At 44.5% G+C, this 14,359-nt stretch overlaps 1 protein-coding gene across 1 annotated transcript in view; it reads left to right on the top strand.

Moving 5' to 3' along the window:
- The window catches only part of JAK3 (Janus kinase 3), a 792,993-nt gene that overhangs the window by 146,159 nt on the left and 632,475 nt on the right, over positions 1-14,359 (top strand). Inside the window, exon 5 of the mRNA XM_073658556.1 lies at positions 1,995-2,140. Coding sequence (XP_073514657.1) covers positions 1,995-2,140 — 146 coding nt within the window. The remainder of the gene's footprint in view (positions 1-1,994; positions 2,141-14,359) is intronic.

Below are 14,359 nucleotides of genomic sequence, written 5' to 3'. Positions count from 1 at the left end.
TATACTTCATTATTATTTATTTTGTTTCCTTCTCGCTTTAACACCATGCTATAAGTGCTGGCATATTTACCTAGTTAGTGCTGTTTTAGTTGCTGATTTGAACTGCATGTCTAGCAAAAGCCGTACTCCTGTATAAGCTCCTCTGCTTTCTTCCCCCATGCTCAGGCAGGGAGAGTGTTTGTAGACAGTATCTTAGCATGGGGGAGAGTAGCTAAGAAGCTCACACAGGACTAAAGTATTTTTCTAGATATGTAGTTTAAATTAGCTACTATAACAGCATGAACTAGGCAGATAATGCAGCACTTTCGGCCTGGTGTTAAACATAGAAGGAAGAAAAAAAGAAAAAAAAAGTAATGGAGTAAATTGCAAAAATTTATAACTGTACAAGGGCTGATAAATAATTACCAGCGGTACATAAAAAAACAACAAAAAAAAAACAGTTACTCTTTTACTGTGAATTGCGGAAGGGATATAACAACTCATTATTTTCATTATTTTCTTATAGAGTAACTTTAATATTTTTTGCAATTTGAATTGCCTAAAATACGTGTTAAAGGAAATCTGTCACCAGGTTTTTGCTACCTCATCTGAGAGTAGCATAATGTAGGAAAAGAGAACCTGATTCCAGTGATATATCACTTAGTTTACTGGGTGCAGCAGTTGTGACACAATCAGAGTTTTTAGATGCAGCATGTAGCAGAGCTCAGAAAGCTACACCACTGAGTCACAGCTTTCTGTGTACATTGTCCACTGACAGCAAGATGCTTATCAGAGGAGGGGGCATGGTCAGACAACTGCTCATGTGACACCAATCTTGGCAGTGGTAATGTCCTTGTGATAAAACCTTATTGTGAGTAAACAGCAGCACACAACCAAAAAAGTGACACATCATTGAAATCTGTGTTTAAGCCCATATCTCCTGCTGTCTTCAGATTATATAGCAAAAAACAGCTGACAGATTCTCTTTACATAGCAAAATGATAACCATTTGCGTAGAATGAGTATAATAGTTTGTGCATCTTTTCTACATTTATGTATCTTTTTAGATCTTAATAACATTTCCCATTCTAATCATATTTTCATATTCTTTGCCATTTAGTATTTGCATATGCCTTACATGGCCAACCTACAAAATTGTAAAGCAGCACTCCAGCTTTTTTTTTGCTATATAGTAAAGAATAGGCTTTTATTAAATAATAATATAAAGGCTCTTTTTTGCTTTCTGTATTCTTGTATTGGTTGATGTCCCATTTCTGAGCGGTCTTTTATGTTGATACTTTATTCTCCTGTGATATGATTCTCCAAGGAATGCTACATTTACCAGCATGCCTCATGCTCTGTAGAGGAGTCTCATCACATTGCATTTTCACTATCTAAAAAGCATCAGCAGTGACATAGGATCACATTACCGTTACTGAAGTTCTCTATCAGTTCCTATGTGATGAAGCTTCTGTCTTTCTTGCCTACTGTGTGTGATAGGTTTCTCCCAGTCAGCTCTCCAAAGCAGGAAGCAGGTTCAAGCTAATTCTGCACACAACTGACACCGAGCAGAAATAGCGTGAGTCACAATTTTGTAACTGCAGCTAATCATTGTAGACTCACCTGCTATAGTACTGCGCTCTTACATAGGACAGAGATTATATCATCAGCTGCATAAGAGGCATACATAGGGCTTGCGAACCAGTTGGATACTACTGCCTTAAAACATCATAACGTCATACTCACCATTCTCATGGATGTTTTTTGACCAAATGAACTCTGCTGCCCATCGATAGGGTGTAGCATGAAAAAGAAAGGTCCAGAGAATATTTACTTACATCAGCGGTATCCCAGCATTCCTCCTTTACTTGTATTAATTATATTTTAGATTGTGCAGTATTGACTCTTGATTTACATTTTTGATACTGCTTTTGATTTTATTGATTTACTTGTAGACAAAATAGTAAGTGGCAGAAAAATATCAGTTAGATGTTTCCCTTTCTTCTTCATTGCAGTATCGGAGTGACTTTATAAATGGCCGAATTCAGCTGCTTATTAGCATTGATGTTCAAGAGCAGTGCTTAGCTCTTGCAGTTTTAGACATGATGAGACTGGCACAAGAAAATGACAAGACCCCAAAACAAATACTTAGCAGTATAAGGTAAGCAAGAAGCATACATTTTAGGATGGTGCATTACATGAAAAATGCCTATGAACTACTATGATGCAGCAGGCATAGCTGTAGGGACTGTTTAAAAGGATGGAATCTTTCATGTATTCACATTTACTACTTTGCTGTAATGGCCCATATAAGAGAACCAAACTCGGCCATTAAACAACCACCGATTACATACAGTGGGGAAAATAAGTATTTGATACACTGCCGATTTTGCAAGTTTTCCAATCTACAAACAATGGAGAGGTCTGCGATTTTTTTTTTTTAATATATAGTTTTTATTAATATTTTCAAAAAGGAACATAACATACCAAATCAAGGTGATATTCAAATACCTGTTTGCAGACAGAGTATAAAGTGATAATTCTCACTTGTTTGATTGGTAAAGCAAAACAATATAAAAACTTAATAACAATGTAACTTACATCAGTTTAATTAACATGTAATCCAGTTGATACTCTGATTTATTGAAGCCATCTTGTTAGATTAGACCACCTATGTTAGTATTATAGACCTTCACCAAATGATCCCTCCATCCCACTCTCTCTCCCCCTCCCCTTAATTTAGGCGTAGTGGTCCTAGGCTAGCCTTAAGATCCTCCAGAATGTACCACGCTGTGGAAGTGAAGGGTTCTACCATTTTCCTTTTTTCATCTAACGAGCAGCAATTTAGAATAAACTGCTTCTATTTCGGAAGAAATTTGCCAGCCTGCGTCTCCTTATTGCTAAGGGCGTCCTGTTGCTCCACTCCCATAAAATATTTCATTTGAGCTGTTAACTCTTCAATGGGGGGGTGGTGTTGGGTTCTAGCCAATATTTAAGTAATTGTTTTTTTGCCAGGGTAAGTAGGGTGTGGATTAATTTGGGAGGGTTTCCCCTCTTTCCCTTAGGGTTCTCTGTGTTGATCCAAAAATGAAACAAGGCTAAATAGGGCGAGAGAGTATACCCGGACCCCAAATGGTGTTGATCATATCTAGTACTTGTCCCCAATATGAAACTGAGGCCGGGCATGACCATAGGCCATGCATGAGGTGCATGAGAATGAAAGGTGGCATTTAGGGCAAGCTGTAAGGGTTAGTGCCCACGATGCAGATTTGATGCAGAGCGTTTTTGCCTTTCTCTGGCAGAAAAAAACACATGCAGATTTACATGCGTTTTTTCTGCCAGGGAGAAGCGTTTGTCAAGCGTTTTTACATGTGTTTTTTCAAGCACTTTTCCAAGCGATTTTAGCATCACTTGGAAAGTCCTTGACAAGTTGGTCACACAATATAAATCCATGCAACCGGCATGGATTTATATAGTGTGACCAACTTAGATGCTTCAAATGCTGCATCTATAGTACAAAAATGAATTAAAAAGTTAAAAATAAAAAAAACCTGTATACTCACCTCTCCGGTGAGAGGCGACCATCAGCTGATTAAATGACGTCACCGCAGGACGCTGAAAGAGAGAGGACGCGGCCGAAAGGAGACGGGAGAGGTGAGTATACAGCTTTTTTTCATTTTTAACTTTTTTATTTCTTTTTTTTCACCGCGTGGTAGCCGGGATGAAGAGGAGTTGTGGTCTCCTATTCATCTTGGGTACCACACGCACCGCGATTACGCCGCAAATTCGTGGCCATTTGCAACGCAATGTGAATTCGACACGCTAATCCGAATTCACATTGCTTTGCATGGCAGACGGGTTTTACAAGCATTTTTGCGGCGTTTTCACGGCCGTAAAAACGCCGCAAAAACTCTACAAGAATGCTATGGGCACTTAGCCTCAGCCTGTTTGAAAGCGGGTCTTTTTTAGGTATGTTAAATGCATAAATGGCGCCATGCATGATTTTATATTATGTTTCTCTCCACGCTTCGTTTATAATGTGTTTTCTTAGTAAATTCCAGCCTGTCCTGATCAGAGATTTTCACATCTTCCATCTGCTGTCTGAAGGGGTACCCATTGGAAACAACAGAATCACATCCAATTCATTTTGGGAGACCTCTAAGGTCACATCTTTTAAATTGGCCATAATAGATAGTTTGATTTGTTCATATTGGAAATAGTGTTGGGGAGGTAGATTGTATCTATCCAAACACTCGGTACATGTCATCCATCTTTGCTCACTTGAGTGGAGAAGATGAGATACGTTGTCTACACCTGCCTGCTGCCATTTCAGAAATAGTTTACTTTCATTACCCTGGGGGAATTCTGGGTTTTGCCATATCGGAAGGTGCTTTGAAGTCCTGAAAGAAAGACTGTATTTTTTCCTGACTGCCTTCCATGCGGAAATTGTGTCCCTAAGGATTGTTGACTATTTAACTGCCAAGGGGAGGGAGGTGAATCGGGAGTGAAGGAGGGCAACCAGGTCAAGGGGGTATGCATAATCTGCTTCCAACGTGTAGTCACAATATGTGCGTCTCTTAAGAAACCAGTCTATTATATACCAGAAAAGGCAAGCAAGATTGTCATTTCTGATGCTTGGGAAATTAATGCCTCCGTCATCTTTGGAAGCCATAAGTTTGCTCAGACTTATCCTGGGACGTTTTCCTTTCCAAATAAAGTGACTGAAGGCTCTATTGAGTGTAGTTACGTCCGTGTGTTTCAGGAGTAATGGTAAGGTTTGTAGTTGATACATAATCCTGGCTGTACTGATCATTTTTACCAAATGTGCCCTACCCATAAAAGATAGGGGCAAATCTTGCCATGACTTAAATTGGTTGATGATTTTTTTTTTAAGAGGGGGTAGTTTAAGGTGTATATAAATGAAGGTAAATAGCCTATTTTAATTCACAGGTAGGTGATATGTGAGGGTGCTAGGCAAAGGCATAGCTAGGGTTTGGGTTCATTGGGGGTGGGGGGCAAAACTTCTGAGTGGGCCCCTTACCAGGTAACCCTGATTACAGCTATGGTGGCGCACCCAGATAGTGGATGTAGGAAAACCTCAGCAGATGACCGCGCTGTTACTAAAAATAATCTCTATACAAAGACCAGCACTGATACTACCGCCATATGGTGACATATATTGATATATGCCAGTCCTGAAGAACATATAAGAGATCACAGCACAGTTCTATACTGTAACTTACGGATGACGTTCTTTCTGATTAAATTGTTCACTTTTCCCGTCTTTTCCATCTGGCCCAGACCGACACAACAACGTCTCCATCCAGGACTCAGAGTCTCAGGTCTGCAGAGATCACAACAAAGACACATTTGACTCCTTACATTTCAGGCAGCGTCCTCATCTATTCCCAACCTGCACAAACGCCTCTTCCTGCTGATACCCCAATGCTGAGCCTCTGTTGCTGTATATGTCCCTATTACTGCACCTACTGTGTGGTACTGTGTGCCCTCTAGATGGTAAAGCAAACCTCTAGAATATAGTAATGCCGTTTGCCAGTTTCCTAGATAACAGTGCCCACATTTTGCCCCCTAGAAAGTAATAATGCCCTCTGTGTGCCCCTTTGACATTCACAATAACCTGAGTTCCCCTACAATGATAACTGCCCACTTAACATTAAAAAATGGCTTGAGTCTCCCCCCATGTACTGCTCCCCTCTACACAGTATGATGCTCTCCTATACACAATATAATGCTCCCTCAACGTATAGTACCCCCCACATTATACTGACCCCTTAGTAGCCTCCAACCTGGTGGCTCCCACACTGTATGATGGCCCCCACACTGTGCAAAGACCCCACATTATTTCCCACACTGAAAATCTGTGCCTCGGAGAAAAGTCTTTGATAATTCCAGAATTACTAGAGCATGGTCCGAAATAGCGATATTGTCTGGGTACAGAGATCAATTTGGCCAACAGGGAAGGGGAGACAAACATATAATCGATTCGAGACCATGAATCATTGGCATGTGAGAAATGCGTAAATTCTCTATTGCCAGGATTAAGGAATCTTCACGTCAACTAAGTGACATGTGGATATGAGAGGTGACAACATCTTGTCATGTGTAGTTGTATGATGCCTGTAGTATTTTTCCTGTCTTCATGTACCGACACTACAGAATTGAAGTCTCCCCCTACTATTTTATTGGAGTTGGGGTCTAGCAAAAGTCTAGTTTCCAACTGTTTGAAAAAGGATTTATTTCCTACGTTAGGTACATAGATATTATAATTGGATAAAACCCCGCAGGGCGTAGATATTGTTAAGTGAGCCAATGTACCCTCACTATCTGTCTGTTGGCTGATAATCTGATGTGAGAGGTGTTTATTAATAAGAATTAGGACCCCAGCCTTTCTATTCACTGAAGAGGAACCATAAACGGCGCCCATCCATAACTTCTTCATCCGGGGGAAATCTGTCTCTGGAAGATGTGTCTCCTGAAGGAGGGCTATGTCAGGTTTTAGGCGTTTTAGATGTTTTAGACTGACCCCTGGGCACAGTAGGTTATTGACAAAAGTTTCGGGTTTGTCTGGAGATATGAATTCGCAGAAGGAGCCATTTGAGTCTTTCAATCGTAGAGTAGCTGGGTAGCGGAGTTGAAAGCGGACCTTTTCTCTATGGAGTCTAGTGCAGATGGAGCTGAATGTCTTACATTTTCTGGTCACCTCAATAGAGTAATCCTTAAAAAGTAAGATTTTATGACCCTGAATGACCAGCGGGTGATTGAGTTGTTTATAAGCTCGTATAATATCTGCTTTGTCGTTGAAATCCAGGAATTTCATGATGACCTGTCTAGGTCTGGATGTATCCTGGTTCACGGATGTTGAGGATGGGGGGCCAATCCTGTCTACTCTTTCCACCTTTTTGCCTTCAGGTAATTTTAGAGCCTTTGGGATATCGTTTTCACACAATGGCTTCAGTATATTTTGTAAAAATTATTCCGGTAATCCCACCAGGCGCACGTTGCTCCGACAGGAGCGATTCTCTAGGTAGTCTATACAGTCTCTCAAGATCATGTTTTCACGAGCAATAGCTGTCACTTTTGCCTGGTCCTCCTTTGAATCATTCTCAATAATCGATACTCGCGATTCTAAATCGGTCAGCTGTTCGGCTTGTTCATCTTGCCTAACCTGTAGGTCAATCAGGGCTGAGTTAAGCGTAGATTGAATAATGGATTTAATTTCCGGTAACAATTTAACCGTGACCTCAGCTGCCAGTTCGGAGGGGTCCATTTGTGTTTCCCCTTTCCTTGCAATAGAGGTGCGGGGTGGTCTAAGGGAGTAGCGTGACTCCTCATCACCCTCTATTTGGGAAAGCTGTTCCTATTGGTCAAGAGTTGGGGCCATCTTGGTAGGATTAGAAATGTCAATATGGCAAGAAGAGGTGGGCTGTTTTTGCCCACTACGAAGGAGATAACGGTCCATATAAACAAGTGTTACTATTTAAAGATAGCCTACAGCTTGGTGTCAGTCACAAAGACCATGAGGATTTTGAATTCGGGGATCAGGTGCCTGGATGAGATACAAGGGGGGAGAACATAAGCGGTAAATTAGGATTCACATGGTCGGAGCCTGAACCGGAAGACTCACAGATTCATATGTGGCGCCCAGCTGCGCTTGGTACCACAGACCCTAGAAGTGTGCATTAATGGAATCCTCCACAAGAGGCCCCCATAAACATTCACACATCTCCACCTTCCACCTCAGACCAGCAGAGGGAGCCCGTTAGGGATATAAATAGGGAAGGTGGAGCTAGGCAGTAAGCAGTTCCTCTGGAGTGTTCAGCAAGTACAGACCTGAATACAGAGTCGAGCTCAGTCTAGTCTGGAGTCTACAGAGAGTCAAGTCTGAGAGAGGTCAGCCTGCAGTGGAGCCCAGTCCAGACGCAGTTGTAGCTCAAGTAAGAGAGCCCAAGGTGTGCCGACGCCTGTAAGAGCGGTGAAGAGCGGTAAGCTGCCGTTAGTGTGAGTAGACTAGTGAGGGCCCGAGCGTGGCCGAAGGTGAGTGGAAAGTGAGTAGCAGTGGGGGCAGAGGAGCTTACCCAGCTCACCCCGAAACATATACCGGACACCGGGTCCGAGCTTATCGGGATCTCTACAACCCAGTAAGGCATAACCGGAATCCCTGGAGAACTACAGGTCCCAGGTTCACCAGAGAGCTGATATGTAAGAGAGCCAGGAGACACATAGTCCCCGTAAACTGGGAGCGTGCACTCCAAGTGAAGGCCCTACCACAACGTCAGCCGGTGCAGGACAGAGATAAAGTTAGGCCTAGCTTCAGGCAGGTCAGAAACTTACTACGCAGAGGCAAGAAACAGGAGGCCCTACACCCACTCATTGGGGAGGATTCTGATATGTACCCTTCACCCTACAGTGCTCCGGGATGTGCCTGAATTACCACCAGTAAAGGTACTGAAGTGACTACTGTGTCTGTCCCCGTTCTTGCTCTGACCCGGCTGGGTCTCGCCTGTCCTGCATCCCCCTCTCCGTACGCTGCCCTGAGGCCTAGCTCCACCTGTGGGGAGCTATACCATCGAGCTGCCTTATCACCGGCCTCAGTGGAGTGCCGCAGCGCTGGTGATTCTCACCAGAAACCACAGGTGGCGTCACGAACTTCCATAAAATTAACAAACAATCCCCTTTTAAAAGCTGACCCCAGAGTACGGGCCCGGGAGCCGACCACCGCGACATCCCCAAAGGCCAGGCAAAGGCCCGGGTACTGAGTCGTCCCCACCCCCCTGGGCTAGTCACATAGTTAGCAAGTTACTTCATGTTTCGCCAAAGCAAACTGCCTATTGTCCGCTTATAAATTTTGATGCAATACCGGGATTAGGAATTGGATGGCTGCAGTAATAGATTTTAGATGCAGTATCAGGTTAAGAATGATTTTGGTGTTGTTCTACATTTATCCACAAGATGTTGCCAGAGTCTTTGTGGTGGTGACGTTAGAAAGTCTCTGAGTGGCTTACATAAAAACAACAAAGAAGTCCCAATATGGCAGCATTAATTTAGCTGTGGGGGGGTTAATGCCTCAGAGAGTTAGGATTATTACCCAAAGGGCTATTATAGCTGAGAAGATGGGGTCTCCAAATAGTATATTTAAATGTATTTTGTTTTGTATTGTTCTTGGAAGATGTCAGAGGGGGGTGATCTTAGATTGAAGTGTGGGCCAACTGTTGTGTGTGAATCAAGAGGACTGTTAAAGAACCTCCCTTTGGACCCTTGTGGTAGGTGATCGTTCCACCTCCTGCTTCTTACCCTCTCAAGATGGCGGAGGTTCTTGCAGTGGGAGAAGTCCCTCAGCGCCACATCCTGGGGAGTTCACGTTGCGCTGTCAGCCCTGCTTCCAGCATCGCACCCGCGATCTTCCTCCTGCGAGGTTCCGGTGTGTTCCAATCGCTATCAGAGGGAACGCTGGCTCAGGCTTGGGTCTGGTAAGTGCGATCCCTGAGCCCTGTGCCGCTTTGCCGAAGCTGCATGCCCGGGTCTCCTCTTACCACCGCCCTCGCTGCAGGATCTCACAGGTTTGCTCCGGTATCCCGGACTGCACAGCTCTTCTCCGGACACCAACTTTCGCTCTTCCTGGTGGGTAGAGACCGGGTATGTTCTGTTTCAAGGCCCCCTCACACCGGCACCTGCAGTTCCCTCCGGGGTTCTCCTGGGCCGCACCACACGCTTGCAGGAAAGGCCGTGGTCTCAATCTTCGTGGTAGGCCCGATCTCCAGATCCGACACCGCAGCTCCGGAAGCACCTCCGCGGGAAGCCCCCCAGTCCTGGGATGTCTTTAGTACCTTTTAGGTGGTGGATGACCGTGTTAAAGTACTTTAATAGCTAAAATTCTGTCTGGGTTCAGGGAGTTCTTCACCAGACGTCTCCCTCGGCTGCTGGACAATCCCCTCTCCATAATTTTTATCATAGGTACACTTTAACTGTGAGAGACAGAATCTAAAAATAAAAAACAGAAAATCACACTGTATGATTTTTAAATAATTCTGTTGCATTTTATTGCATGAAATAAGTGATCACCTACCAACCAGCAAGAATTCTGGCTCTCACAGACCTGTTAGTTTTTCTTTAAAAAGTCCTTCTACTCTGCACTCATTACCTGTATTAATTGCACCTGTTTAAACTCGCTACTTGTATAAAAGACACCTGTCCACACATTCAATCACATTCCAACCTCTCCACCATGGCCAAGACCAAAGAGCTATCTAAGGACACCAGGGACAAAATTGTAGACCTGTATAAGGCTGGGATGGGCTACACGGCAATAGGTAAGCAGCTTGTTGAGAAGGTAACAACAGTTGGCGCAATTATTAGAAAATGGGAGCAACACAAGATGACTGTCCATCTTCCTCGGTCGGAGGCTCCATGCAAGATCTCGCCCCGTGGGGTAAGGATGATTCTGAGAAAGGTCAAAAATCATCCCAGAACTACATGGGAGGACCTGGTCAATGTCCTGAAGAGAGCTGAGACCACAGCCTCAAACATTACCGTTAGTAACACACTATGCGGTCATGGATTAAAATCCTGCAGGGCACCCAAGGATTGCCAGCACATGTCCAGGCACATTTGAAGTTTGCCAATGACCATCTTGATGATCCAGAGGAGGCATGTGAGAAGGTCATGAAGTCAGAGGAGACCAAAATAGAACTTTTTGGTATCAACTCCACTCGTCGTGTTTGGAGGAAGAAGAAGGATGAGTACAACCCCAAGAACACCATCCCAACTGTGAAGCATGGTGGGGGAAACATCATACTTTGGGAATGCTTTTCTGCAAAGGGGACAGGATGACTGCACCGTATTGAAGGAAGGATGGATGGGGTCATGTATCGCAAGATTTTGGCCAACAATCTCCTTCCCTCAGTAAGAGCATTGAAGATGGGTCGTGGCTGATTCTTTCAGCATGACAATGACCAGAAACACACAGCCAGGGCAACTAAGGAGTGGCTCCTTAAGAAGCATTTCAGGGTCCTGGAGTGGCCTAGCCAGTCTCCTGACCTAAACCCAATAGAAAATCTTTCGAGGGAGCTAGAACTCAATGTTGCCCAGCAAGAGACCCGAAACATGAAAGATCTGGAGAAGATCTGTATGGAGGAGTGGACCAAAATCCCTGCTGCAGTGTGTGCAAACTTGTTCTAGAACTACAGTAAACATCTGACCTCTGTAGTAGCAAGCAAAGGTTTCTGTAATAAATACTAATTTCATGCAATAAAATGAAAATTAATTATGTAAAAGTCATACAATGTGATTTTCTGGATATTTTTTTAGATTCTATCTCTCACAATTGGAGTGTGCCTACAATATGAATTACAGACCTCTCCATTCTTTGTAGGTGGGAAAACGTGCAAAATCGGTAGTGTATGAAATGCTTATTTTCCCCACTGTATATGTAACAATTATTGCTGTTTAGACAGCTGGACGAACATTTTATGAAGTCAGAAGATCATTAGTTCTGATTGGTAGCCATCATTGATGTGATTGTTCCGTTGTTCCGTGGGCACACAATATCATGTTATTGGCAGCACATCACCTGTTTACACAGGACAATGTTCTGCCAATAATGGTGATTTTAAAAGCATTTTGCTTGTTTATTGGGTGATTACCAGCCTGTTTGCACTACTTTCCAAATTATTATGCAAATGCTGTTATTCTCTGATTTTCCTAAATGATCAATGCAAATGAGTACAATGTTGAAATCATCAACCGCTAGAGTATAAATCACATTTTATTGGTAAAACTTCCCAATGATAACAGTATTCTTTTCAAAACTAAAAAAAACCCGAAAATGCACAGTTCCAAATTATTATGCGCAACTGAGTTTCCAATCATTTTATTGGTTGTGAAAAACTGAAAATAGTCAATTGTTGAATTTGCAGCATTAAAAAGTACTGAAATCAAAAGCTTTTTCAATCAAAAACATCTTAACAGGCCAAGCTTGTCACGGGTGTGTCGCCACGAAGATCGTCACGATTACACAGCCTGACTTCTCGCAGCTGACTTTTTGGTGCTTTGTGTTTTCGGCAGTGAGGGAGTTAATTCTCTTTCTCTCTGTGCTAGACGAGGTCCAGCCTCGCCCAGCTGCAATCAATGCTGCTGTAGTGAGTCTCCTTCAAATGCCTGCTGGTCTGTTTGGGAAGTGTCGGTGAAAGCTTTTCATACAGAGACAGTGTGACATTTTCACCGACCCACTTAGTCTTTCTCCAGCTACCATGGATCCAGTAGCCGGTCTAGCTCGGCAGTTGCAGAGTTTGTCCATGGAGCTGGCGGACGTTAGGTCCAAGGTTTTGCATCCTCTGGAGCAAGCCGGACCAGAACCTAAAGTAGCTCTCCCTGACAGGTTCACTGGGGGGCGGGACAAGTTTTTTGTTTTCCGGGAGGCATGCAAATTGTACTTTCGGCTGCGGCCTCGGTCATCGGGGAGTGAAGAACAAAGGGTGGGAATTGTCATCTCGCTCCTACAAGGGGACCCACAATCTTGGGCGTTCTCTCTTCCCCCGGGCTCCCCGGCTCTCCAGTCAGTGGATAGGTTTTTCGCTGCTCTGGGACTCGTATATGATGACCCAGATCGGATCTCCCTTGCTGAGTCTAAGTTACGTAGGATCCAGCAGGGAGATCGTCCGGCGGAGGAATTCTGTTCGGAGTTCCGTAGGTGGGCCACGGACACCCAGTGGAATGACCCGGCTCTTAGGAGCCAGTTTTGTCAAGGTTTATCCGACAAATTACAGGATGTGTTGGCACAGTATGACTCTCCCGCGTCACTGGAAGCCACTATGGCCCTGGCTATTCGCGTTGACAGACGGCTTCGGGAGAGGTGCGGGATAACTCGACCCCCTGTGATGACTCCACCTCCTACAAGGTCCCCTCATATGGTGGTTCCCCTGGTCAGTCCAGAGGAGCCTATGCAATTAGGAGGGACATCATTTCGGGGGAGGGGACCGGTGGTGCGCCATAAGACAGGAAGGTGTTTCTTCTGCGGGAGAAAGGGACATTTTATTGGGGGGTGTCCATCCCGTCCCTTGCAGAGTGAAGAGTCGTCGGAAAACTGTTGATCCCAGGTTGTGTGGTGGACGGCAATCTGGGAGTAGGTATTTCGTCCCTAGGTTCGTCTCAGTTTCTCGTACCGGCGGAGGTGGTGGTGGGTACGAGAACTGAGAGGATATCTGTTCTTCTGGATAGTGGGGCCGGGGCTAATCTGGTTGATGCTCGGTTTGCCCGGGTTCAAGGTATGCGATTGAGTGAGTTGGCTAAACCCATCCCCATATTCTCGATCGATGCCAGGCCTCTCGGTCAGGGAAGTTTTTTGCAAGCTGTGCATGACGTAAAACTTCAAGTGGGGGCGATACATAAAGAACTGTTGTCTTGCTACGTGTTGGAGGGTCTTCCCACTCCTATAGTGTTGGGCCTTCCTTGGTTAACTAAGCATAACCCGGTTATTAATTGGCAAACCAGAGAGATAAGCCAATGGAGTAAATTCTGTAATAAAAACTGCATGAACACGGTCATCGGTGAGGTTACTCCTTGGGTCTTACCTCCATTTCTGGCGGACTTTGAGGATGTATTCTCGGAGAAAGGGTGTCAGGAACTACCTCCTCATCGCGAGTATGACTGTTCTGTAAAACTGCTCCCTGAGGCCAAGTTACCTAAAGCTAGGTTGTATAACCTTTCTGGTCCTGAGAGGCAGGCCATGAAGGATTATATTTCAGAAAGTCTGGCTAAGGGGCATATTAGACCTTCATCTTCACCGGTGGCTGCGGGGTTCTTCTTTGTTAAGAAGAAAGATGGAGGCCTACGCCCTTGCCTGGATTTCCGTGAACTTAATCGGATTACGGTCCGAGATCCGTATCCACTCCCACTTATTCCCGATCTCTTTAATCAGATCGTGGGCGCCAAATGGTTCTCTAAGTTGGATCTCAGGGGGGCGTACAATCTGATTAGGATGAAGGAGGGGGATGAGTGGAAGACGGCGTTTAACACTCCGGAGGGGCATTATGAGAACCTTGTCATGCCATTCGGTCTGACTAATGCCCCGGCGGTGTTCCAACACTTTGTTAATGACATTTTTCGCCGCCTGGTGGGACAGTTTGTTGTCATATATCTGGATGATATCTTAATTTACTCGCCGGATCTGGTGTCTCATCAGGAGCACGTTAGGCAGGTGTTACAGATCTTGCGGGATAATAAACTGTATGCCAAATGGGAAAAGTGTGTGTTCGCCGTACAGGAACTCCAGTTTTTAGGCTTCCTGGTTTCAGCGTCCGGTTTTCGTATGGACCCTGGGAAAGTGCGGGCAGTTCTTGAGTGGGATCGGCCAGAGAATCTTAAG

This window comes from Phyllobates terribilis, unplaced genomic scaffold (assembly GCF_046119375.1).
Source record: "Phyllobates terribilis strain yellow unplaced genomic scaffold, ASM4611937v1 Scaffold_1__5_contigs__length_1240528914, whole genome shotgun sequence".
NCBI lineage: Eukaryota > Metazoa > Chordata > Amphibia > Anura > Dendrobatidae > Phyllobates > Phyllobates terribilis.
Note: the sequence above shows the minus strand (reverse complement) of the source record. Positions and strands in the feature narration are given on the sequence as shown.